Source organism: Semicossyphus pulcher, unplaced genomic scaffold (assembly GCF_022749685.1).
Source record: "Semicossyphus pulcher isolate SPU_LCO1_2020_fin unplaced genomic scaffold, fSemPul1.0.p SCAF_25, whole genome shotgun sequence".
NCBI lineage: Eukaryota > Metazoa > Chordata > Actinopteri > Labriformes > Labridae > Semicossyphus > Semicossyphus pulcher.
Genome location: NW_027211699.1, coordinates 10,930,454 through 10,955,285, shown reverse-complemented (window position 1 = coordinate 10,955,285; position 24,832 = coordinate 10,930,454). Strand labels below are relative to the sequence as shown.

The 24,832-nt window shown below is 41.7% G+C and overlaps 1 protein-coding gene across 3 annotated transcripts; it reads left to right on the top strand.

The window, feature by feature from the left end:
* The first annotated feature begins 739 nt into the window (after positions 1 to 739).
* Positions 740 to 24,421, top strand: LOC138604082 (rho GTPase-activating protein 27-like). 3 transcript variants are annotated; one of them, XM_069675917.1, is made up of 22 exons: positions 740 to 800; positions 8,481 to 8,609; positions 9,254 to 10,221; positions 14,362 to 14,580; positions 15,113 to 15,292; positions 15,369 to 15,533; positions 15,668 to 15,736; positions 15,840 to 15,923; positions 16,008 to 16,103; positions 16,933 to 17,010; positions 17,125 to 17,190; positions 19,724 to 19,791; positions 19,928 to 20,015; positions 20,128 to 20,229; positions 20,373 to 20,471; positions 20,638 to 20,716; positions 20,884 to 21,003; positions 21,155 to 21,253; positions 21,325 to 21,402; positions 21,651 to 21,785; positions 22,235 to 22,340; positions 22,449 to 24,421. In XM_069675917.1, the coding sequence occupies exons 2-22, from the start codon at positions 8,579 to 8,581 to the stop codon at positions 22,681 to 22,683; spliced, it is 3,165 nt and encodes a 1,054-aa protein (XP_069532018.1). In that variant the 5' UTR covers positions 740 to 800; positions 8,481 to 8,578; the 3' UTR covers positions 22,684 to 24,421. The 3 variants fall into 3 exon arrangements, with proteins under 3 accessions (XP_069532018.1, XP_069532020.1, XP_069532019.1); XM_069675918.1 differs by lacking the exon at positions 740 to 800 and adding an exon at positions 7,257 to 7,308; XM_069675919.1 differs by lacking the exon at positions 17,125 to 17,190.
* The last annotated feature ends 411 nt before the right edge of the window (positions 24,422 to 24,832 follow it).

Sequence of the window (24,832 nt, the reverse complement as noted above, 5' to 3'; positions counted from 1 at the left end):
ACGGTATTAGCTTAGTACGTTATTGTCATAATATGATATTTATATTTTGAAAAAATCATCTGATCTAATTTCACGTCATGAAAACATTTTGAAGTTGAATATATGGATGCAATTATTTCTGCTTCATTTAAGCACATTCAGTAAAAGTAAAACAGAGATACTGAAACAAACTGTAATTCCATATATGTTTCATATATAAAATGTATGTTTAGGTGAATATTACATATTTTTTATTGTTTTGTTTATTGTTCAAGTCTGTACTGAGTATGTATGGATTATTTTTTTATGATTATCACATTTAACAAATACAAAACTGGCTCTTTCTGCATTTCTTTTGTAAATAATAATAATATTAGTCAGTACAAGGCTTTTTACATTTCGGATGATTGTGAAAAGTGTTTTACTTTCCATGATAACTTTTGTATATATTTTTTTTTCATTTCTATTAATTTCTTTATTATTTTTTATTGAGCATTAGTGTATGTGAGTCTAAAGGATAATGCACCACCTGCTAAGTGCAGCCAGAGGGCGCTGTTGGACTGCCCAGACAGAGCAGCAGGTCGGCCTCTTCCGTCAAACAGGAAGTTAACTCTGGCACAGGGAGAGGGGAAGGTGGGGGAGGAAGGGGAGGACAAGCCGAGACTGGCAGGTCAGGGAGGGGCGGGGCGGGGCGAGAGAGAGAGGGAGAGAGAGAGAGAGAGAGAGAGGAACCTGTTTCTGTGATTTGGACTCGCCCCTTCAGGAATTGAAGTGCAAAAAAACACAACGAGCAGGATGGTTGGATCTTACATTTACTGCCGGTAAAACACATCTATCTATCTATCTATCTATCTATCTATCTATCTATCTATCTATCCATTTGTTTTTCTATCTATCTGTCTAGTTGTCTTGCTATCAATGTTTCTGTCATGTTCAAGTTGCAGTTGAAAGTTTTTTGCACTTTTCCTTTTGTCTTTGTGTTTTCCTTTTCTTGTGTGTTTAAGTTTTGTCTGATTTCTTCTGACTAAAAAAATGAAAACTTGTTTTTACTGCAAAAACAAAAAGACAACTTTGTTGGATTTGGAAAACCTACATTATGGGGACATGAGTGTGTCTCCACACCTACACTGTGGGGACCGTGTTTGTATCACAGCTATGACTTGACTTTTGGTTGAGAATTAGGTTTTGTTTGGATATGTGATGGCAGGACTGTATCAGCGGGTGTCTTAAGACAGAGCACTGTGTCCATATTGCGGATTACACACTAACAGTAAACAAGTTCTGAGTCTATAAAAAAAGGATGTAATTCAATAAGTAATGGGGGTGTAACTGTAATTATCTTAAATATATTAGAAAATATCCTCATTTCCAATTTGTAAAATTTTACCACCAAAAAAACCTGCTGTCATTTCAGTTAGTATAAAAAAGAAGAGTATGATGATGTTCTTGAAAACTAAATGCAGACACAGCATACTGTAATGCGTGCTACTGAGTATACATGTGGTGGAAAAGGTCAAAAAGAATAGGTATGGGTATAGGTATAGGTATTGCGAGACATCTATATGTATACGTATGTGTATGTCTATATTAAATAATATATATACTACAGGTAGCTTGCCTTGGTAATCAATAAACTCACAATGGTATAATACTAACTAATCATTTATTTAAAAATAAAGAAAATATATTTGACTCAGAGTGGAGGTGGAGCATAAAGAAGCTGAAAATATAAATAATCTATTAAAGTACAAGTACCTCTAAACCGAACTCAAGTCTCCTCACTTAATTTATTTTGTACCACTGGAGTTTAGACTTAGCACCAGTTTAATTTTTAGAAAATAAATAGAGTTTTAAAATCTCCACAGTTCTTAAATACGCTTTAAAAACGGAAACACTGTTTTATGTTTGTTTTATCTTAGAAACTTTAAGTTTATTTAGTCCAGATAAAATTCAGAATAAAAGTAGAAGTGCAAAGAACACCACAAGTAAAATAACTTTGCATCTGATTTATTTCAGTTTATTAAAAAAAATGGTATAAAAGGTCACAATTGTAAGTTTATAGATTGTATGTCAGTGTATGTTTCATTAATGTCTAAAGTTATACATACGTGTACATGTAGCTCACATATTTCAAAATACAGCACTAACATATTCCACATATACAATACAATGACATGTGCACATTTAAAAAAAGATTTATTCACTTTTAATTTAGATTTTCTATTAATAGAGAACTACCCAATATTTTATATGGTTTATAGACATTAAACCACACATGTGACATACTTAAATATATTAGAATGTTTATCTTCATTCTAGCACATAAACAAGTTAAATACTGAAAATGAAACAGGTTATACAACTTTGTACGTAAACATATGATGGTCATTATTTAATATTGTGTTTATACTGTATGTAGGTATGTGCTCTTATAATGTTCATATCTTTACTTAGTAATGTATGAACATATTTATGTTATACTGATACCATGTGAACATTAAAATGACAAATCATTATTGTATATATACATATATAAACACATTTTATAATTTTGTTTATATAAATAATTTTATAACAATGTGAAAATCAAACATGAGATTTAGTTATAAAAACATTTAACATATTTTTTCCCTTGTTTTTCATAATTGGTATGGATCCGATTATTGTACTTTCAGAAGTGAAAGCAATGATCTGCCATGATAATATAAGCACACATGTGGCCACTGTATATACCGTGTTTATCTTACATTAGGAGCAGTCAGTGAGCGATGGCCTGATCCACACCTTGAGGTTTTCCTTTAATTAATTTTGGTAACAAATAAAAAAAAAAGCTGTTTGAATTGAATGAATTCTTAAAATGTATGTTTTTAATATCATCACATGTGAACAAACCGTTTGGCTCTGAGTGAGTCTGATGCATCACAGATGTTAAACTAATCTGTTTAAATGGATGTTTAAAAGTTAACTTTATTGATCCAGGATTAGAGGTAAATTCAGGTGTTGCACCTCTAGTTTTCTAAGTATTTGTCTTTAGTATAACTTGCACATGGATTATTTTCTTAGGTTTGTTGATTTGATTAGGATCCCTGTTACTGTCATAACTGGCAGATTAAGAATCATTCAAAGTGAAAGTTAAACCCTTTTGAATTTATAACAGTTCAGGTGGCCGCCAATGACAGAACAGGACTATATTGTTGTGATTTATCACTTTACAGTCTAAATACTAAAGGAGTCTTGGAGCATGTCCAAGAGGTCCTAGATGAGGTTGTGTGGAGCTTGCCAGGTTCCTTGAGGCACAGGTTGTAGAGATCTGGCAGCATGTCCCTGGAGTCTTTTGGAGGCTAGCTTCTTGAAGATGTTCATAGGTCCAATGGTGGGATTTCTGGAGTCCTTGAAGTTGATGAGCAGGTCTCAAAGGTCTTTGAGAAACTTGTTGGCCCATTTAAGCATTCAGAGACCAACATACAGGTCTATGGAGATAGTTTGAAAGTTCTAAAGCAGATTGTGGAAGAACATGATTTGGAAGTTCATGTCCTTGCAAAGAGTGTCCTTGAGTTGGGTGTGGGTGACAATAGGGATGCTGAGATGCTTGACGATGTAGTAGGTTGAGGGGTTGAGGTTCTTGTGGAGGCCATTGTCCAGGTAACAGTTATTCCTTAAGCAGGTTGTGGATGTCCTTGTGGAGGTTGCAAAGGTGTACGTTGTTGAGGTTCTTAAGAGGCTTCAAAGATACCTGAAAAGGGTTTTAAAATATCTTGAACAGGATGCAAGGTCCTTGACTGGGTTTTAGATATCCTTGAACTGGTAGGGATGGTCCTTTAGTATGTTGGGGCATTAAACAGGTGGCAGAGGACTTATAAGAGAATATGAGTCTTTGAGGAGGCTGTACGGGACCTTGAGCAGGTAGTAAAGGTCCTTGATGGAGTTGTAGAGGTCCTTGGAAATGGTATGGAAGGGCCTTAAGTATGATTTGAATATCAACAAAAAGGTGGCTGTGTTCCTGTTAGGTTACGAGTACTTGAGAAACTTGTACAGAACCCTGAGCAAGTTGCAGGTGTTCTTCAGGGGTTGTCAATGTCCTTGAGGGGTTTTAGAGGTCCTTGAAATGGAAGGCAAGGTCATTGGATATCTAGTAAACACATTTAGCATGTTGCAGAGGTCCTTGTAAGTTGTAAGGGTCCTTGTGGGCGATGTTGAGGTCCTTTAGGAGGCTGCAAAAGTACCTGAAAAGGTTGTAAAGGACTTTGAGCTGGTTGCAGAAGTCCTTGAAATGGAAGGCAAAGTCGATGGGTAACTCGTAAAAGTCATTTAACAAGGTTCATAGGTCCTTGTTGGTTTTAAGGATCCTTGTGGGGGATGTTGAAGTCCTTGATGAGACTGCAAAGGAACTTGAAAGGGAACTAGAGAAGGTTCCAGGGGTCCAGGAGGTGGTTTTGGGGGTCCTTGAACAGCTGAATAGCTGATTATAACAGACAGCTGACAGCCAATCAAAGAGCAGCATTTCTGTATTTGTGGGGTAAACAGATGAAGACTGACTCTGAGCTTTCTCCAAACATTCCAGGATTCAGGAGGCGGAGTCCGTCGACGGGTTTATGATTTAAACTCAGTTATTTCTGTCTGTTTTTACTGTGTGTGTGAGTGTGTGTGTGTGTGTGAGAGTGTGAGTGTGTACTTCTGAATGTAACCACACCCAGCTCTCACACTGAGGGTAAAGTTGAACCTACTTCACATCGGCTTGAACAGTCCTTGATTGGCTGTGGAGTTAATGATGTCACATATCACATGATCCTCCCAGTTTGATGACAGTGAACTTCTCCTTTAAGTTCTTTCTCTCCTCTGATTGGTTGATGGGGCGTGTCCTGCCGCAAAGCCTCGACCTCGGTTTGATGATTGACAGTTCAGTTTATTTTCTCTCTCTCACACACACACACAAACACACACACTCACGCACACACACACACACACACACACACACACACACACACACACACACACACACACACACACACACACACACACACACACCACTCCTGTGGTCGGACAGAGGAGTGTGTGTGTGTGTTTGTGTTTTGTGTGTGTGTGTGTGTGTGTGTGTGTGTGTGTGTATGTGTGTGCGCGTAAAATTCCTGGCGGGATGGGTGTGGCTGAGGGACAGAGAAAAAAAGAGAGAAAGAGAGAGAGAGAGGGAGAGAGGTTGGCTGCATTCCAGCACATCACCTGCCTCAGGTGTGTTTCAGGTGTGTGTGACTCAAAGCAGGTTCAACTGTTTACCTCCACAAAGAATCTTAAAGGGCCAGTCACTGAGATTTGTTTCCTGTAGCAGATTCAATTCAGTGAAACTTTATTTATCTTTGGTCACAACAAATGAGGTGAAGTTGAAGCTGTAAATTTGATCATTGATGACGCTCATAAAAATCTCATTATGTCTAAAATATTTTTCAGAGTAATGAGACTCGTTTGTCTGATATTTACATGAACAAATCTCCAGAAGGCTCCAACAGCACAAACACGGCCCAGAGGTTACGTTCAGTGACTGAGTTAGCTGAGGGGACACCTAGCAGACAGCTAGCAGCTCCCAGCTGTCACTCAAAGAGGCCACGCCCCTAATGCTGCATCACTTTAAGCCTTAATATAATGTAAACAGGTGAGCTGTATAAAGATTCTCCCCGTACAGTTGTCATGAAGAGAGAAATGAGCTATAGAGACCCAAACTGTTTTTTGTACCAGGCTGTAAACATGTTTATTTCTGCTGTAAAGTTTAACATGGGGCTCTATGGGGACTGACTCACTGCTGGAGACAGCCTCAAGTGGACACCAGAGGAACTGCAGGGTTTGCTGCTTCCATCAGGGCAACTACAGGATATTTGTATATATTTGATGGGCTGTTACTCGCAATGATGAAAAAAATAATGCAGCCGATGTGGCGGTGATGAAGTACTTATAGGGACCTGAAAAAACGGATCAAATTTATTTAGTTTTTGATGATTTTTCAAGATAAAAACAAACTTAGAGGCTTGAAAATCAAACAGTGAAAATTTTTCTTTTTAACTCCATTTGAACACATTGACTGCAGTCAGGCTATTGTTCCTTTACAAAGACAGGAAACACACACACACACACAAAAGACAGAGCCTGTGATGTCATCGAGGGGTGGAGTCTACACAGCCTTGAGGACTGGCTTACGGCAGGAAAAGCAGACACTTCCCTCTGTAAACAGAACGGGCCTGAGATCAGCATTTTGCTATTGTTCTGTGTGTGTGTGTGTGTGTGTGTGTGTAGCGCCTTGCTTGGAGGCTCCTGGGTTATCCTCATTGATAATGGACTAATAATAAAAAGTTTAGCAGTCAAGCTTCTGTTAGTATTTCTGTTTAAAATCAAATTATCTGCAGATTTTTCTCTCTTGGAAAGTTTCTCTCAAGCTTCTTAAATAACCTGAATCAAAAACCTGATTCAAACTGATTTGTGCTTCAGAACAGAGATTTCTTTGCAGTGCTGTCACTCACCTCTGTCCATGTGAGCATGTGCAGAACAAAGACAGAGAGATAACCAGAGCAGCTGAAAGCAGAGCGCATTACAGAGTGATGAGTTAAAAAACTCAAGTAAGGTTTCAGAATGTGTTAAAATCCGACTCTATTATCTGCAGTACCATAAAAATAAGTGTTAAATCAGCAAAAACAATTGGTAAATAAGTAAAAATAAGTAAAAGAAAGTGCTGCATGAGTTAAATTAAGTATGGACCGGTTAGAATAAATGTTTCACGAGTTAACTTAAATGTGGGAACAAGCCAAAGTAATTGTTAGAATAGTTGAAACACATGTGGGAATACGCTAAAATAATTTGTAAACAAGTTAAAGTAAGTGTTAAAATAAGGTCAGACAAGACGTAGGTACATAAAATTAAGTGTTACATTAGTTAAAATCAGTGTTAAATAAGTTAAAATAAGTGTTAAAATTTTGAATCTGTTGACTGACTGCAGGACGTAAGCACAGTTTATTTAAACCTGTTCCCTGTTTACCTGTGTAATCTGGTTTCTCTGAGCAAAGAGCTTGTGGTCCCGCTGAGGGAGAGCTACAGGTCTTCAGGTTTCTACCTGAGCAGCTGATTCAGTGATAAGCCCCGCCCCTCTGCCGGGTAAGTGGGTGGGGTCTGCGGTTTGGAAAGAAAGCCTGCACAGTGTTGTCTCTCTGAGGTTGAACACTTTTATATAACCTCTTTCTTTGCTGTAGGGCTTTTACTTTGAAACACTAAAGTCAGAGCAGGTGTGAAGCAGGCAGGTGAGAGTGACCGTTGTCATACTGCTGTGGATATGGACATTATACTCTAACACAGGTGAGTCCTTCACTGCTGGACTCTGCACAAGTTCGGCTGTAAACCTTCACTGACACTGGATCTGGTGTTAGGTGACACCACAGTCACGTGACGATGATGATTCTGAACGCAGAGAGGAAGACACACTGAAAACATGAGAGGGAGACATGAGGGTTAGCGTTAGCATTAGCTTCAGGAGCTGCAGGAGGAGTTCAGTGCTCAGAGATGATTGTAGTTTGACTTGTTCTGACAAGAAGAGAAGCACATAACTGCCATACCTCTGCTTCTTTTTCAGTAGCTGCTCACAGGGACTCTGTTTTATTCCACTCTGAATCACTAGTGTCCCTAAAATGTGCCTCTTAGCGTGTGTGTATAAAGGTATATTTGAAATGTACAAATATTACGATATAAGAGTCAGCATTTTAAACCAACAGAATTGAGACCTTTTTGGCTGGTTCAGTGACGTCCTGACGTTGGGTGTTTTCAAACATTTTCAAACAAGACAAAACACGGTCCTGTCCTGTTACTCACAGCTGCAGGGGGAATATTACAGGAATCCAACCTTACACAAATGTTCTGTTATTGAATATCTAACAGGTACAAAAAGTTTGAGATTTACTCCAGTAGATGTGTTCATCCTGCAGCAGTGAAACAGGCTGTAATGGCTGCAACATAATCCTTGATGGGTCAAAGGTCGTCCACTAAAAGTTCTTGTTGTTTCCACTGACAGGCTCAGATTGTTATTCTAAGTGTGTGACAACATGACAGAAAGGATCCCTACAGAGATAGACCTTTTTGTTACAGAGGGAGATGATTGTTTTAACCACACACAGACGTTACATCGCTCTCTGCACACACACCAGACTCCATTCATAAAAATGCTAATTTTACATTATAAAACACATTGATTGCTAGTCTACTGTTGGCCATTTGTTTTATGTTATTTTGTGTTACACAATTATTCTGTTGGTTTCATACTAACTATTTAAAACCATTTAAAGTCACACAATAACGCAAACAAACAGATCTCATCCACGTGTTGCTGTCAGCAGTAGACCAGAGGCTTCTGTGTCTGTGAGGTAAAATTATTGTTTTTGTCAATGGAGTCTGGTGTGTGCAGAGAGCGATGTACCGATGTAAAGATGCAAGTGTTTTTGTTACAATTTCACTGAGTGAGTTTTTTTCTCTTTAAGGGGGCTGATGATCAGGTGTGACCTTTGACCCTCAAAGTCCAGAGTCACCTGCCCATCATCTCAGGGGGGCGGGGCCTTGGGAGCTCAGTGCTATCACAATGTCAACGACTTCCTCCCTGCTTGGACGAGGTGAGTCCTTTTTCTTTTCTGTAACATCCTGTCAGCAGTAATATTGTGACCTATGTTGGTGTTAGCATGAGCATGAAAGCAGTAGCAGAAATGATGTTAGCACTAGCAGCTATGGTGATGTTAGCTATAGTGGTGTTGGCTTAAGGTATGTTAACAGTGGTATGTTAGCAGTAGCAGAGGTGATGCAGTGGTATTTCAGGAGTAGTTGAAGTAATGTTAGGAGTAGCAATGTTAGCATTGGTTTGTTAGCAGTAGCAATAGTAATGTTAGCAGTACTGATGTTTGCAGTTCTTATGTTGGCAGTGGTATGTTAGTGCTACTGCTACTAGCAAACATCACTACGGCTCACAAGAGTAATGACATCAGTCAATTATAGGTAGAAGTACCAGTGATAGAAAGAAACAAAATAGTAAATGTAACATTAGCATTAGTAATATAATCAGTAGCTGTTAAATTACTAGAAGTAGAGGAAGTCCTGGTAGTCATAGCAGTAGTAAAGTAAGAATAGTAGAAGTAGTATTAGCACTAGTATTGTTATCAGTAGTAGTTGAGTTAGCATTAGCATTAGCTCTTGTATTTCTCATAACACTGCTCTCCATTTTTTTCCCTCTGATCGTCCGGTCCCGTCTGGTCTGTGTCTGCAGGTCTGGGCCTGGTCCTGGTGGAGTTTCAGTATGAGTACCAGGGTCGGGACGGTGCGCTGGTCTCCATCAAGCCCAATGAGCGCTACGTCCTGCTGGCTAAGACCAACGACCACTGGTGGCAGGTCCGGGGCGACGGCAACTCCAAGCCCTTCTACATCCCCGCCAAGTATGTCAAGGAGCTGCCTGCAGACTTCCCTTCGCCTCTGGACTTTGCCGTATCGCCAAGTCCTGAACCGGTGTCACATCCTGTTGCAGCACCAGTCCCAGTCCCAGTCCCTGTTCCGAAGACTCTGGAGGAGTCTAGTGGGACTAAAACTAAACCGGGTGATGAGGTGACCATCCGACTCCGACCAGATACCTCAACTGGATACCGCAAGACTGAGAACCGCATGTCCACGTTTGGTGTCCCACTGGACTTCCAGGACCTGTCGCCTCTGGTGGCGCCGGTACCACGACATCCCAGCGAGCCTCCTGCTGCTCCTGCAGACGCTACAACCACCAGTGAAACTACAAATATGGCCGAGGATGCTATGAGCAAAAAACATCATTCAGGGTTCCTGGAGGATCAACGGGACTCTGGGAAACCTCGAGTTCCTAGTTTCAGTCCAGCTGACCCCCTGCCCACATCCCGGCCCCACACCCAGCCCATCCCGGTGGAGACACCGGTGGTCCCCATGCTCCCTCTTCCTAATGACCTCCACAGCGGGTCCTTACCAACCACAGGTCCTCATGACAACCAAGACTCCCCTATAGAGCCTGAGGAGGAGGAGGATGTGGCGGAGGAGGAGATTAGCATTGAGGAGAGCACCGGTGAGGAAGATTCACTGAAGGAGTATTCGCACCACCACATCTATGAGTCCATCCAGGACCTGAATCTGGACATTGAGGCTCTGGTTGGAGGAAGAGTGAGTCCTGGAGCACCACCTGAACATGCACCTGCACCTGCACCAGCCCTGCCCACGACACAGGTAAGACATCTGAGAGCTTTTATATTTAGTCTTTGTTGTTGTGAAAACAAAACGCTCCTTCAGTTTTCATCTATCACACATTTTCAACTTAAAGGTCTCCTCCTCTCCAAAACAGACACCAGTAAATGAAACCGGTCCAGACTCCTCTTCTTCTCCCTCTACTTCTTCCCTCCTTCTCCTCCTCCTCCTCCACCTCCTCCTCCACCTCCTCCTCCCCCTCCTTCTTCTCCGTCATCTTCAGATCACTTTATTTTACTCACACCTACAGATGTAGCGTGTGTCCACACAGAAGGCTCAGATGAATGTTGGTCTTACAGTTAAAAGTTTGTTGTGGGACTGAACTGAAAAAGGAACAAATATATCGACAGGTGATCAAAGCAGATGTTCTGGGCATTGATTTATTCACTCAGATTCAGCTGCAGGTCGTTTTTCCAAAATAAAAGCCCTCTGCAGCGTGTCATTTCCTGCAGAGTCCACACAGGAAGCTCAGAGAAGAAGAAGAAAAAGCTGTTTCCTCTTTTTATTCTCATCAGACAGAAACATGCTGACCTTTGACCTCCAGCACCGCACTGAACCGGTCCTGGACAAAACTAGAATTCTTTATTATTTTGATTAATTTATAGTTTTTTTTGTTGTTTAATTTTATTATTGATTTTAATTTATAGTTTTTATCACTTATTAATTTATCTTTAATGCTCCTGAGACGTTTAAGTTACAGCTATTGTTCTTTTTTAATTTTTCGTTTGGTGACATCACAGCAGGATGTGATGAGGTCAGCAGGATGTAGTGATGTCACAGCTGGCAGGATGTGTTCAGGGTCAGACAGGAAACTTTGAGAGGACGAGGCTGCAGCGACACCTGCAGGACGAGAGAGGAACAAGCACAGTAACCCGACACCTGTGTGTGTGTGTGTGTGTGTGTGTGTGTGTGTGTGTGTGTGTACACCTCCTCCTCCTCCTCCACACTTTTCGTTCGTCTCCTGTGAGTACCTGTGTTAATATTTCAGAGGTAGGGTGATCACTGTAGTCTGTGTTTCCTGTGTTGTGTCCTCTTTAATGTATCAGGTCAATAAAACTGAACCAGCAGGGGGCAGCAGCACCTCTCCATCCTGCTGCCTCACGCCCACAGACCTCAGATCAGCTGAAACACTCACACTTATCTGTGTTTGTCATTACAATAAAAACAGGAGAGTCCCAGAGACGGAAAGGTTTCATTAAGTTTACTTTCTTTAAACAGAAGGCTGAGAGAGGAAAATGTCAGGAGCCTTGAAGATCTTTCATGAGCCCTTGTGAAAGATCCCCCAGGTGTTCATGGTGTCCTTGAGGAGTTTACATGGGGGGGGGGGGGGTCAATTAGCGGACATGGGTGGGGCTACATGTTGCAGAGTGATAGGTAGTGGAGGTAATGCTGCAGAGAGTCAGGGGGCGGGGCTACATGTTGCAGAGAGTAAGGGGGCGGGGCTTCACGCAGCAGAGAGTAAGGGGGCGGGGCTTCACGCAGCAGCGCTGCAGGCTGACGTGAAACAGCCTCAGTTACAGACTGAAACAAACAGAGGAAACTTTGAGGTGTTGCTGATGGATTTAATGATGCTGAACCAAACACAGAGATGCATTATGGGTAAGTACAGCTGCTAACTTTTCAAACAGTGGATGTTTTTAATATAAAGGCTGGCCTGTAGCTGTTACAGGGACTGTGCTGAATGAGGAGGGAAACAGCTGATCAGCTGGTGGAAAGGTGTTCAGGTTAATGAGAAACTTTCAGACTGTCTGTTAAACATTCACACCTGATCCCGGTCTCTGCAGGTGAGTCAGAGGCCTGCCGTCTCTTAGTGTCTCTATAGTTTCACTTGAATGTTAAAGATTCACAGTCAGATCTCAGATCTTTAACGTTAGGAAACCAGAGATACCACAGGGACAGAAATACTCCTTCAACATTTAACCAAAGTAAAAATACACAATGTGACGAGTCAGTAAAAGTATTCAGCCAAAGGTGAGCACAGGTGAGTCAGACGTCACGTTTCTGTGGATGAAATAAAACATGATTTAAGAGTCAAACAGCAGAGTTTCTACTTCCTGTTACAGTGTTCAGACAACAAATTATCTCTTATTTTTACATTAAGAGTAAAAACATCCTGTTGTTGTGGTTCCAGCACACTCTGGATCAGGTGTGTAGTCCAGAATTGACCTGTCACCCTGTAACTTATGGTTTTATTTGAGGTTCAGGCAGATTTCATCCAAACGGAGCAAAAATATGTTTCAATGTAACTTTTTGAATCCGTTCACGCTCCCGGTCACAGAGTGATTTCTATAAACACACAAACCGGCTGTGATTCAGGCGTTATATAGAAACAAATGATTAAAGTCCAAAGTGCGTTCAGAAGCTCCGTCTGACACGTGATCATTAACGCACACGTCTGAGGACAAACATGTTATTGATTATATATGTGTTCATTATCAATTTATGTAATGTTTTTTGTAAAGGGACAATCATGAAGTTGTAAGATCATTGGCATCGAGGTACCTGACCTGTCTCACAACACCTCACTGCGTCCTCGACGTCCTCTGCATGGACAAGCTCCTGATCACCAAAGGCAAAGTCCAACAGGACGATCTTTATCTCTGACTTCTAATGATGATGACTCAGTAGATGAAACATGTTCCTGTAACTTCTGGGAACTGTTTTCTAATGACGGTTTTACACTCTCACTTGATGTTTTCTTGCGTTCTTAACCGAGTCTGTGTTTTCTAAATGTTCTAGCAGCCAAACGAACTTCCCCTCAAGCATTTAATGATGCCAAACACTACAGCATTTATATGCTAAGCTAATTAGCAATGCCCGTCCCTATTAGGGTCTTTAAAATACATAAAAATCAACAACAAATGTAACATTGTTCCTGACAAACATCTGTGATTGATTAGTCAGAAAAAATCTGTAGATTTTATTTTTTTAAATATTATAATTCTGTGTGAAAAAAAACACTTTTTTGTTTGTGGCAGAAAAATGAAAGGTAAAGTTTTTACACTGTTTCAAAGCATTCATTTACTGTGTGTGTGTGTGTGTGTGTGTGTGTGTGTGTTTATAAAACATAGGAGGAGTTCTTCCTGTCGGACAGCAGCTCCCTCCACACACACACACACACACACACACACACACACACACACACACACACACACACACACACACACACACACACACACTTACTGTTAATGAGCACAGAACAACTCGTCCGGCACGTCGTCTGCAGATTTCTAGTTCTGTCCAAAACACAGAGTCCGCTCACTGAGACGGAAAAAAGACTTTATTTAATAACATTTAATATTTAATTGAATAAAAATAATAAAAATAACTTTATTTATAAAGCACAAAACAAAGTAGCAGAGTACTTTCTGCCAGGAAACGGATGGACAACACGAACAAAGTGTGAGAAGTTTTTGCAGGAAAACGTTCAGATGTGGAAAAGAAAACTAAAAAAAGCAAAAAGTCAAACTTAAATAAATAAAAACCAAATTAAAGCATCAGATTTAAAAGCAGCTTTATAGACGTGTGTTTAAAATGTCTCATCTCCTCATTTTGGCCGTCACCATGTTGTTTTTGTGGAGCCAGAAGTGACCATATTTGGGAGAGGAGGGAGGGGTTAGCAAAGGCTATGTGATGGGCTAATGCCAGTGCTAGCTTAGTTAGCCAAGTGCAGTTCTTTTTCATGGTTGTGTTATTTGCGATGCTAATTTGGCTACCTAAAAACAGGCTTTAAACAAAATGCACAACCGAACGCTGTGTTAGCAGCTCGTCAATCACAGGTAGCCCCGCCCTAACCCCTCCCCTCTTCCTGGTCTGTGTGACTCTCAATGGGAGCATCAGTGACTAAATGAACATCATGCTGTGTTGAAGAAGAAACTAGAGACTGAGACCATAAAGTCATTAGGAACATGTTTACTGAGGGAATACATCAGGAGAGGAGGAGGAGCATTTTCTCATAGACTTCTATGGGATCAGACTGGAGTCGCCCCCTGCTGGACATTAGAGAGAATACAACTTAAAGAAACTGTACCAACCACGCTAAACCAAAGTGTTGTTAAAATGCTCTCTCTCTCTCTCTCTCTCTCTCTCTCTCTCTCTCTCTCTCTCTCTCTCTCTCTGTAGGACCACAGCTCGCTCCACCCAAAATCGCCCATATACGCTAACGTCTCCTCTCTGAAGAAAACCTCTCCGCCTCATATCTCAGTCTCTGGCCCCGCCCTCCCCTCATCACCTCCTCCTGACCACGCCCCCGCACTTCCAAGCCACACCCCCTCCTCTTCTGTCTCCTCCTCTGGGATGATAAGCCCCGCCTCCCCCATCACCCCACTGGACGGATGGCAGGTAAGGTGACCTGTGATAGGTCTGAAGTGCGGCTGTGTTTTCAAGATGTTTCAGGGTTTAAAATAACAGAATATTTACAGATTTGTTTAAGTCGTTTTTCTGTTTTCACATTGTTTGTTACAGATGGTGTAACATTCTCTTTAGTTCTACCTTCAGTGCATCTCTTCTCTCTCTGATGAGTCGTCTCTTTGTGTTTCTGTGACTCTGAGATCATTAAAGTTTAATCAGAAGTAATCGGAGCCGTTCAGGTTTGTTCCACTGTGATCGAATGAACGGGTAGAGCTCACATGTGACTGAGGAACAGGCGACGGTTCACTGCCGGCCTCAAAGACGCGTCAACCTTTGAAACTAAAGTCTGACATTTTTATTAAAGAGTTAAACAATAAATCCAAAGAACAAAATAACGATTAAATCTTCTAAGCAAAAGATTCAACAGGTGTTAACTACAAACCTTTTACTTCAGAATTCAGTGGCTAAACTCTTTAATCCGACTTCACCTGAACGCACCATCCTGTCATCCGTCTCCCCTCAGGTGCACACTGACCAGGACAGTGGGAAGGTGTTTTACTTCCATCCTCTCACCAGACAGACCACCTGGTCCGACCCCCGCAGCCCCCCGTCCCCTCCCTCCAGAGACATGGACCAGTCCAGGAGGAGTGAGGGGGGACAGCTGACCTCCCCCTCACCTCTGTTCTCACCCACTTCCTCTCAGGTACGACGGGGGGGCCTTACCTCTCCACAGCTCCTGTTTCTGTCAAACTTCTAATAGCAGGTATTTTTTCCTGTAGGGTTCTTGTGGTTGGGAGCAGCTGGTGGATGACGTCACAGGGAGATTTTATTACTACAACCCCACCTCAGGAGCCACCTCATGGACCCCACCTGACCCGCTCTCCCCCTCATCCCCGTCCCCCCCCCCAGGATCTACGGCAAACAAGAGGCAGGACGAAGGCCCGGTAAGATCCTGAGATAAATCTGGATTCGGTCTCGGTTAAGATTATTTTTGTCGCTGCTTATTTTGGATTATTTAGAATTTTCAAATTAAAGAGGATTTTTTGATAATACGTGTTTTTCTGTGATCGAACTGAAGCCTCCGCTGCCAGAGGAAGATTATCCTGTAGATGTACGAATTGACAACAACGATGCTGTCTTCACAACGGTACAGCTCACACACACACGGGCTGACACTTCTGGGGATTTTACAACTTAAACGTGTGAATCTGTCTTCAGTTTCTGCGTATAATCCTTTGTTATTTTCCCAGAATCCTCAGCAGCATGTGGGTCTGATACCGAGAGCTCACCTGGACCCAAAGGATGGAAACAGCTCCCAGTGGAGGCTGCAGGAGGTAATCAATCCAATACATGGTTCTTTTGTTGTGGTCAGTCAGGCAGACCTGATTTTTCATTAATTAGTTTATTGATTATTCCAGGTTCCTCACTTGCCCCAAAGGCTGATGGGAAATGGAGTTTCTGAGGAGGGAACAACTGTGCAGGTCAGGAACTGGAGGCACAGTGTGGCTGAAGAAGTGAGTATAACCAACATACAAACCGTGCCGTTGAGCTAACGAGGAAAAACAAGTGGTTGCCAAAATAAAACCTGTGCAGACAAGATGATAACTAATACGAACAAGATGATAACTCATGTGAACAAGATGATAACTCATGCCAACAAGATGATAACTCATGCGAACAAGATGATAACTCATGTGAACAAGATGATAACTCATGTGAACAAGATGATGACTCATGTGAACAAGATGCGAACAAGATGATAACTCATGTGAACAAGATCACATTAGCGTGAACAAGATTACAGCTTGGGTAAAGAAGATATTTAATAAGATCCCAATTTGCCTGAACGACAGTAAATCTGGCGTACACAAGATCACAGCATGTACTAACAACACTTAAACTTGCATGAACAAGATTATAACTTGGTTGAACAGTGAACTACATTAAAACCTGCGTTAAGAAGATCCCAACTTGGCGAACAAGGTTAAGACTTAAGACTAAATTAACATGTACGAACAAGATTACATATTAAGACCCCAGCTTGTTTGAACAAGATGACAACTCGTATTAACAAGATCAGAACTTGCATGAACAAGATTATAACTTGCGGAAACCAGATAACAACTTCCCTAGGTGATTGAAGAATATTAAAATTTGGAGGATTCTAACTTTGTTTACTGTAATTAGAAGTTGTGAACCAGATAAGGATTTGCTTGAAATAGATCATTAGATTGTGTAATGAACATTAAATCTTGCGTGAACAAGATTATATCTTGTGTGAACATTAAACCACGTCATTCAGCTCCTTGAACTGATTTTAAAAACTCCTGTTTTGTGTTTCAGACATGTACTCTGAGCCACAGGAGGAACATCTCTGACTTCACCGAGGCGAACAGAAGACACTCCCCCGACAGTCCACCGGTAGACACACACTCGCCTGTCTCATGTCCATTAAACTTAAACCTGCTCACCTGTCCGTCATTCATTCACTCATTCATTTGTTGATGTCATGTCATCCTGTTTTCCCTCATCAAGTTCTCCGACAGGCACAGACTGAAGAGGAATCTGTCTGATCGGAGCACAGGCTCCCAACAACTGAGCGTAGGTGCTCATTGGCTGCTGAAGTTGCTGGGTGTCTGTCGGGTTGTCTCTGGTTATGTGTCTGTTGTTACCACGGAAACTGTGTGTGACAGCAGACCAGGTTTCACTAATTTTATTCTAACAAACAGAGAATCAAACTAACATTTGACTTCTTTCAAACACTAACTTGGTATCTGAAGGAAACTTTCTGGGCAGTTCAGACAGACAACGCCCCCTGCTGTGTGTCCTCAGTATTACTGCTTCAGGCCCATCAGGACTTTAAGAAACATTAAGAAAGATTATCCAAAGAGAGGACCAGGCCAGAGAAAAGTCTAAATGTGGCTGTAATGAACACTCAGACATAGAACATTGCCCAGAAAGTTGCCCAGTGGGTCTCCACTAACCCCTCTTTTTACAAATTAACAGCCATACCATGTGTATTAACAGTTCTCAAGATCTGGTCGGGTTCTGCTGTCGGTTCTGTTGATAATAAGGATCTAACTTCTTTTCTTATTGTCCACTGCAGAATGTCTCTCTTTCAAAAGCAACTGTTCTTTGACATTTCAGTGTTCAATAAACCCAAAGTTACAACATGCTTCACAAAAGGGGACAAAATACAATCCACCATTTCTAAAATCAAATAAAATCTAATTCATCAGGAAAGTCAGGATAACTGAAGAACTGGACGAGAACAAACTTCATCCGGTTATTTAAAATAAAAGGTCCAATAAAAATCATTGAGGTCCTTGAACAGCATCTAAGGGTCCTAAAGGAGCATCAAGGTATTTTGGCATCACCGTGAAAGATCAAGGGGGCTTTAGGAAGTAAATATTGATTCTAGGGATGCACAATATTACCTGCATGTTATCGGTATCTGCAGATTCTGGCTTGAAAATGACGTCGGCAGATATATCATTTTTCTGCAGATATTTTTCGCCAATAAAATGCTTCAATTCTACCTAAATGCTCGAAGATTCCTTGAAAAGCTTGATGTAATGCTACGACATTAACTCGAGCCAATGAAGAGAAGTCTAACAACTCTCACAACTCTTAACTAGCTCACAGTTAGCTCACATTCTCATCATTTTACAAACTTAACATCAAACACGCCGAATATACACTCGCAGCCAAAACCGACACTAACAGAGAGTAACATAAACATCAGTGCAAAGCTAACTTACATGTTCATGGACGCACACACGATAAAAAGAGTCCCTCTGCCATCACTGAACAAGTCCGGGCATGTCTCCCTCACTGCCATGTTTCGGTGGGGATGCTGCATTCAGGTGCGCTCAGAAACATGAGTGATCAGACACCTTTTGTACAACGCCTCTTCCGTCAGGCTTGAAGAAGGGTGCAAGATGTCTGCGGTATGGCAGTTTTTGTCCGCTACAATAAGAGGAGGGATGATGTCATTTCAATCACAGGAGAGAGTTGATGTTCTCTGCAATTAGGTGGAAAAAAACATGTGCCTAATGTATCAAAATCGGCATGTCCGCAAAAAAGGATTGGAAAATATCGACATATCGGACATTGGCAAAAAGTTGAATATTGTGCATCCCTAATTGATTCTAGTGGAGTGAGAGTTTTGGGGGACCTCATTGGTGTTGTTTCTTTTTGAAGTTTGGTGTTGTTAGGCAAACTATTAAGGGGTCCTTAGGGATCTACAAGGGGTCCCTCAGATCTCGGACCAATCATTGAGGTCATTTCAGGGGTCCTTAATAATGACTAAGGATCCTAAATAAGTATCAAGAGGGGTTTTAGGTATCACAGTGAAAGATCAAGGGGGTTTGAAGAAGTAAATGTTGGTTCTAGTGGATCTTCTAGGAGGTGTTTATGAAGCTTTCGGATCTCTAAAGGAAGTTTTGGGGGACCTCATTGGTGTTTGGGTCCTTTTAGGAATCACTAGTGGTCCTTTTTAGATGAAGGCGAGGAGATTTTAGGTATCTTGTTTCTTGTTGCAGTTGTGGGATGTTTGAGAGTGTGTTAAGTGGAATCTGCTAGGGGTCCTACAGGAGGATTTAGAGGTCCTGAAATGGGTAATAAGGGTCATTGCAGAGGTCCTTAGTGTCTGAGGGATATTGTACAGGTCCTTTGGGATTTTTAGTGATCCCTGAGAAACCTTGAGGGTCCTTTAAGAGACTCAAGGGGATTCCAGTGATGATATAGAGGTTCTTGTGGAGGTTTTAAGGTACCTGTGGGTGTTCAGGTGGGATCTAGATGTCATTGAAAAAGATGTGAGGGCCCTTCATTAGTTTTCAGAGGTTCCTTGACATCCAATGTGGACGATCTAGAGTTCGTGGTGACTAGAGTTCATAGAAGGGTGTGTTGTTTAGTTTTGTGATTTACAGCGTAGTGAAAAGTTTCCAGGAAGAATCTGACTGACGGACAAAACACAAAGTTTTATGCATAGATATAAATGTGTTTGAGCTGCAGGCACTGACAGATCTGCTCACAAACCACTCCCATGTTTGCACAGGAATCATATTTCAAAACCGACCTGCAGGTTGAAAGAAACCTGAAGACTCACCTCTAGCTGTCTGTGTCTCCACAGTGCCATCTACTGGAGAAAGCAGGGATCATCAACAAAACCAAAGTAGCTGATAATGGGAAAAAGATCAGGTGAGATGTTAACTCTTGGACGGCCTGGGAAGGTGTGCCTGTATGTCCTTAGATTCTTCATTTCACATGTGATGCAGTTTGTTCAGTTGGAACATGGAGAACTTTGATCATGTTCTGTGTTTGTTGTTGGTCACAGGAAGAACTGGAGTCAGTCCTGGACCGTCCTCCATGGTGGGATCCTCACCTTCCACAAAGACCCCAAATCTGCTCCCACTGGGAACGCTGTAAGAACCACTTATCAAACACACAGAAACAATCAATATAACACTCTGCTGATAGGTTGAAGTGACTTAGTGCACTGAAACTGATCCATGATGACGACTTCCTGTTCTTCAGAGTAAATCGTCACAGATTGTTCCAGAATACACGGTGGAGCTGAGAGGAGCGTCGGTGGGCTGGGCCTCTAAGGACAAGTCATCCAAGAAGAACGTTCTAGAGGTACGCAGTCTGCCACACCCTACAGTAATGGTTACAGTGTTGTTTAGGTCGTTTCCATGGTTACAGTAAGTTCTTAGGGTTTGATCTTTACGGCTTTGTCATCGTCAACAGCGTGATTGTGGTGATGTTGTGTTTATGTGCAGCTGAAGACTCGTCAGGGCTGCGAGTATCTGATGCAGTACGACACGGAGAGCATCATCACTGATTGGCTCAAAGTGATGCAGGACACCATCAGACAGCTGGTAATAACACACTCACTACTTCAGTTAACCATGTTGTTTCACTGCGCAGGATTTCCCACAATGCCTCATGAGAATCAGAACAAAGATTGTAAAGTAACGTTCATGGATAACAGATCTGTGATCAGGACAGCTGCTGTGAGAGGATGTTTCTTGCGAACTCTTTCAGGAGCTGGCGTATGTGTCCGAGGACGAGGACGAATCTGAAGCTTCTTCGGACAAAGAGGACAAAGACCAGAAGAGGACATGTGAGTCAACAATCTCTTTGTTGTTTTGCTAAACGCAGCCTGATGAGTTAACGGTCAGATCTTTCGAAGGACACCAACTAATCTTATTAATAAAACAGAGTCTGTGAGTCTGCTTCCTGTCTTGCTCAGCGCTCAGACCTTCTTCGTCTTCTTCTTCTCTGTTTTAGCAACAAGGAGTTCATCAGGAACAGCCGACTCTGAGCAGAGACGAGTTCGGACCAAATTAAGACGTTTCCTCCAGCGCAGGCCGACGCTGCAGAGCGTCAAAGAGAGAGGCTACATCAGAGGTGAACTTACACCTCAGCCTGTTTCCACTGTGACCACATCAAACAGCTAAATATATAGTCTGTTAATGAACAGCGAGTTTTTAGACACATGTGCTGTTCCAGTATACAAATGTTGACGTCATGTTTTTTATCTGTGGTTTGGTGAAATCAGACAACGTGTTCGGCTGTCACCTGGACACACTCTGTCACAGAGAAAACGCCACCATCCCCAGATTTGTGGAGAAGTGTATCAGGACGGTGGAGAGGAGAGGTAAACACACACAAACACACACAGTTTGATACAAACACACATACAGCAGACTCATGAGTGTGTGTGTTCAGGTCTGGATGTGGACGGGATCTACAGAGTGAGCGGGAACCTGGCTGTGATCCAGAAACTACGACACAAAGCTGACCATGGTAACAAACTGTCTGTCTGCCTGTCTGTCTGTGGGCCTGTCGCTATGGCTGGCTACCTCTCTGTCCTCTGACCTTTACCAAACTTGGGGATTAATGGACCTGTAATACAAAGTTACAGTCCCCAGAATGTCCCTGTATGCAGACGATTACATGGCATATGTGTTCAATGTAAACGCACTATTTAAGTCCAGAGAGAAGCAGCAGCTGATGGTTGGTTTTTTCGTACTTTCCACTTGTTTTCCCTGCAGAGGAGCAACTGGACCTGGAGGACGGACAGTGGGAGGAGATCCATGTGATCACTGGAGCTCTTAAACTATTCCTGCGAGAGCTTCCAGAGCCGCTGTTTCCCTTCAGCTGCTTCGACAAGTTCATCGCTGCGATCCGTGAGTAACAGAATCCACATCTACAAACTGATCTTTAAGAACTTTTAAGGGCTGTTTTGGACCTAAACTTTTTTTCTCCTCACATTTATCCATAAATGGATTTCTGATGAAGGTACAGGAGAAACTTTTATAGCATTTGTAGAGAAACCGCCACCAATAAGAGCCAAACAATCATTCAGTCATGTGAGGGGAGTAGACGTCCAAAAGTCCCTACCCGGTTTGAAAGGACACACGAAAAACCTGCCTCAACCTTAAGTAAACAAATAATGTATTAGAAGCTGAATAAACTTTGGGTGAAAGAAAGGTCACCACGATCATGACGGGTCATCCTCTGAGAACCCTGAACAGACAGGTTGGCTTGTGGTTGTAGCAGTGTGAACATGTTTATAGTTTTTGTTGGAGTGTTCCTGTCCGTTAAGAAGCACCGCTCTGTCTTTATTTCCATTCAGAAGTCCCAGACTACACCCTGAGAGTGTCCTACATGAAGGACCTGGTTCGATCACTGCCTCTGCCGAACCACGACACCATGGAGCTGCTGTTCAAACACCTGCTCAGGTGGGTTTACTATCAGGCTTCTGACAACCTAAAGAGTGAAGACTAGATTTTACTCTTGAATTCATTAACTGAGGGATCATGTAACACTCCCTTTTTCTCTCTCTCTAGGGTGATCGAGCACAAGGAGTCTAACAGGATGTCTTTTCAGAGCGTCGCCATCGTGTTCGGCCCCACATTGCTCCGCCCCCAGACCGAGGGGATCAATATGACAATCCACATGGTTTTCCAGAGCCAGATAGTGGAGCTCATGCTGAAAGAGTACCAAACCATTTTCTCTCAGAGGCAGGGAGACCCTCATGAGACCTGCCAAAGATCTTCCACAGTGTCAAAGAACCTTCATTAACTTTGGATCTAATCCTCACTGCCTCTGGAGCCTAAATCCACCAGGAACTGAACTTTGAATCAGCTGGTTAAAGATGCTCCTTCCTTAGCACTGTGCCTTAAATGACCAATGTTGAACTTAAGTGGACTGGAACCTGCTGACTTCACCTCCCTCAATACCCTGTGCTTGATATGATGGAACCATATCGAAGCCTTTGAATGCTTTAACCTTAACCATGAGTCAATGCGAATACCTCCAAAACACTTTTTGGCACCTTTAAATCACCCACATTTTCTATAAAGCAAAACTGTCCCAAAAAGTTCCAGATCTTCCTCAACCACGTAGCTCAATGAACCCAAACATCTCCTCCCATTTCTAAGATTCTCAGGACCAAAGTTTGTGATTCAAATCACAAGAAAACTCAAAGGCACCCTCTTTTGAACAATTGAAATAACTTTATTGTCATGACATGGTCATGTAGACCATAGGAAGTGCTCCTTTCTTTACTTTTTTGTGTGGGTGTTGGATCTGGAACCTGTTAATCACGTAAGGTTCTCTCCAAAGACCAAAGAGCCTTAAACATCCCTTAAATATCCATTTATCCTGAATGGAACCAGCTACAACTTTGACCTGTTATAAAAACTTAAATAGCACCTTGTGTTGCTTTCAGCGCACCAGATCAAACAAAACACATCTAATTACGCCCTGAACATAATCCCAGAACAATACCTCACTTTGAATAAGAACTACCCGCATTGATTCCAGATCAGTTTGGAACCTTGAACAAAACATCTCCTGTTTATAAAATCCTGTGGACTCTGGGCATTCCCAGGGGGTTTAACCAAGAACTATTTTGCTACACAACACCTCGTTGGCTTTAAATGACCCGAGTAAAACCTGAGTGGAACCACCGACAACCCTGGACTCGTTCGAACATGAGTTCTTGCACCTAGAGACATGTCAACTTTGACTATTGCAACAGACATCAGACATTGCCTTTACCTCCAGGATGTGTTTGTGTCTAGAGATTCTAGACAGCTTTGCAGATGTAAAGACATAAAATTTCCAGGTATTATGGTATTCAAATGTCTTTCAGGAGACTTATACAACAACCGTTGTCTGTGTTGCATTAACTGAAACTGGAAAACATATTTGCACGTAAAAGGAACTGATACCAAGTTTTAAATAAGGAGACTTTTATCGTATTAAACACTGGATCAACATTTAACCTTAGTGACGTGATGATGTCATCAGTCATGGACAGTATGGAGCCTTTGGACCAAGTGTTGTAGAGTCATGGAGAGAAATGAACACCTAAGGAGCCTTTATCACAGGATGAAGATGAGGGGGAATACTCGGATTCTTCCAGCCTTGTGCTAAGCTATGCAAAACACATCAATCCATTCAAGACAAAAACAAGAGGATTTATTGAATGTTTCCTTAAATAGAGATAAGATGTAAAAGAAAGTTCAGAGGACCCAGGATGTTTCCCTGAGGATCTCCAAAAGTTATTGAAAAAGATTTACAGAAATGTTTTTTAAAGGGATCAATTACTCATCATTTTTACTTTTTTATGTTCTGCTGTAACAATGAATTCTAGAAATGATAAACTGTACAATGCTGTATGTTTTAATAGTATTAAGGTTATATGTATTACAGATATAGAACAAAGTTAACATGGAAATTTAACAGATTAAACTGTACATAAGAGGGTATTTTACTGACCTTTAATAAAAATGAAACTGATCTGTACCCACAGGATCCGCCCCCTGTTTTTTTTTTTCTTTTACAGCTCTTGTAAAAAGGAGGCATTCTGATTTTTTTTACTACTGTTGTTTTTTTAATGCTTTAAATTATCTCAATAACTTTGAAAATCCAGTGCTATGATCTAATTAATAAATTATTCACATTCTCATCAGTTTACAGCCTTATGAGCAGCCAGTAAGAGCGTCATCTTTCCTCTGAACAGTTTGTGTTCTTTATCTTTATTTACACTTATATCCTGAAAAATCGCTCCTGGAACAGATCCGATGTCACTAAAAACAATCATACTGAATTATATCAAAGAAAAATTCAGTTAAATCAGCTCAATTTCACTTTCAGCATGGACCTGCTCCGACTGCTTCCGCAGTCACTGAAATGCAGTGCGCAGGCGCGGACCGGCAGCCCG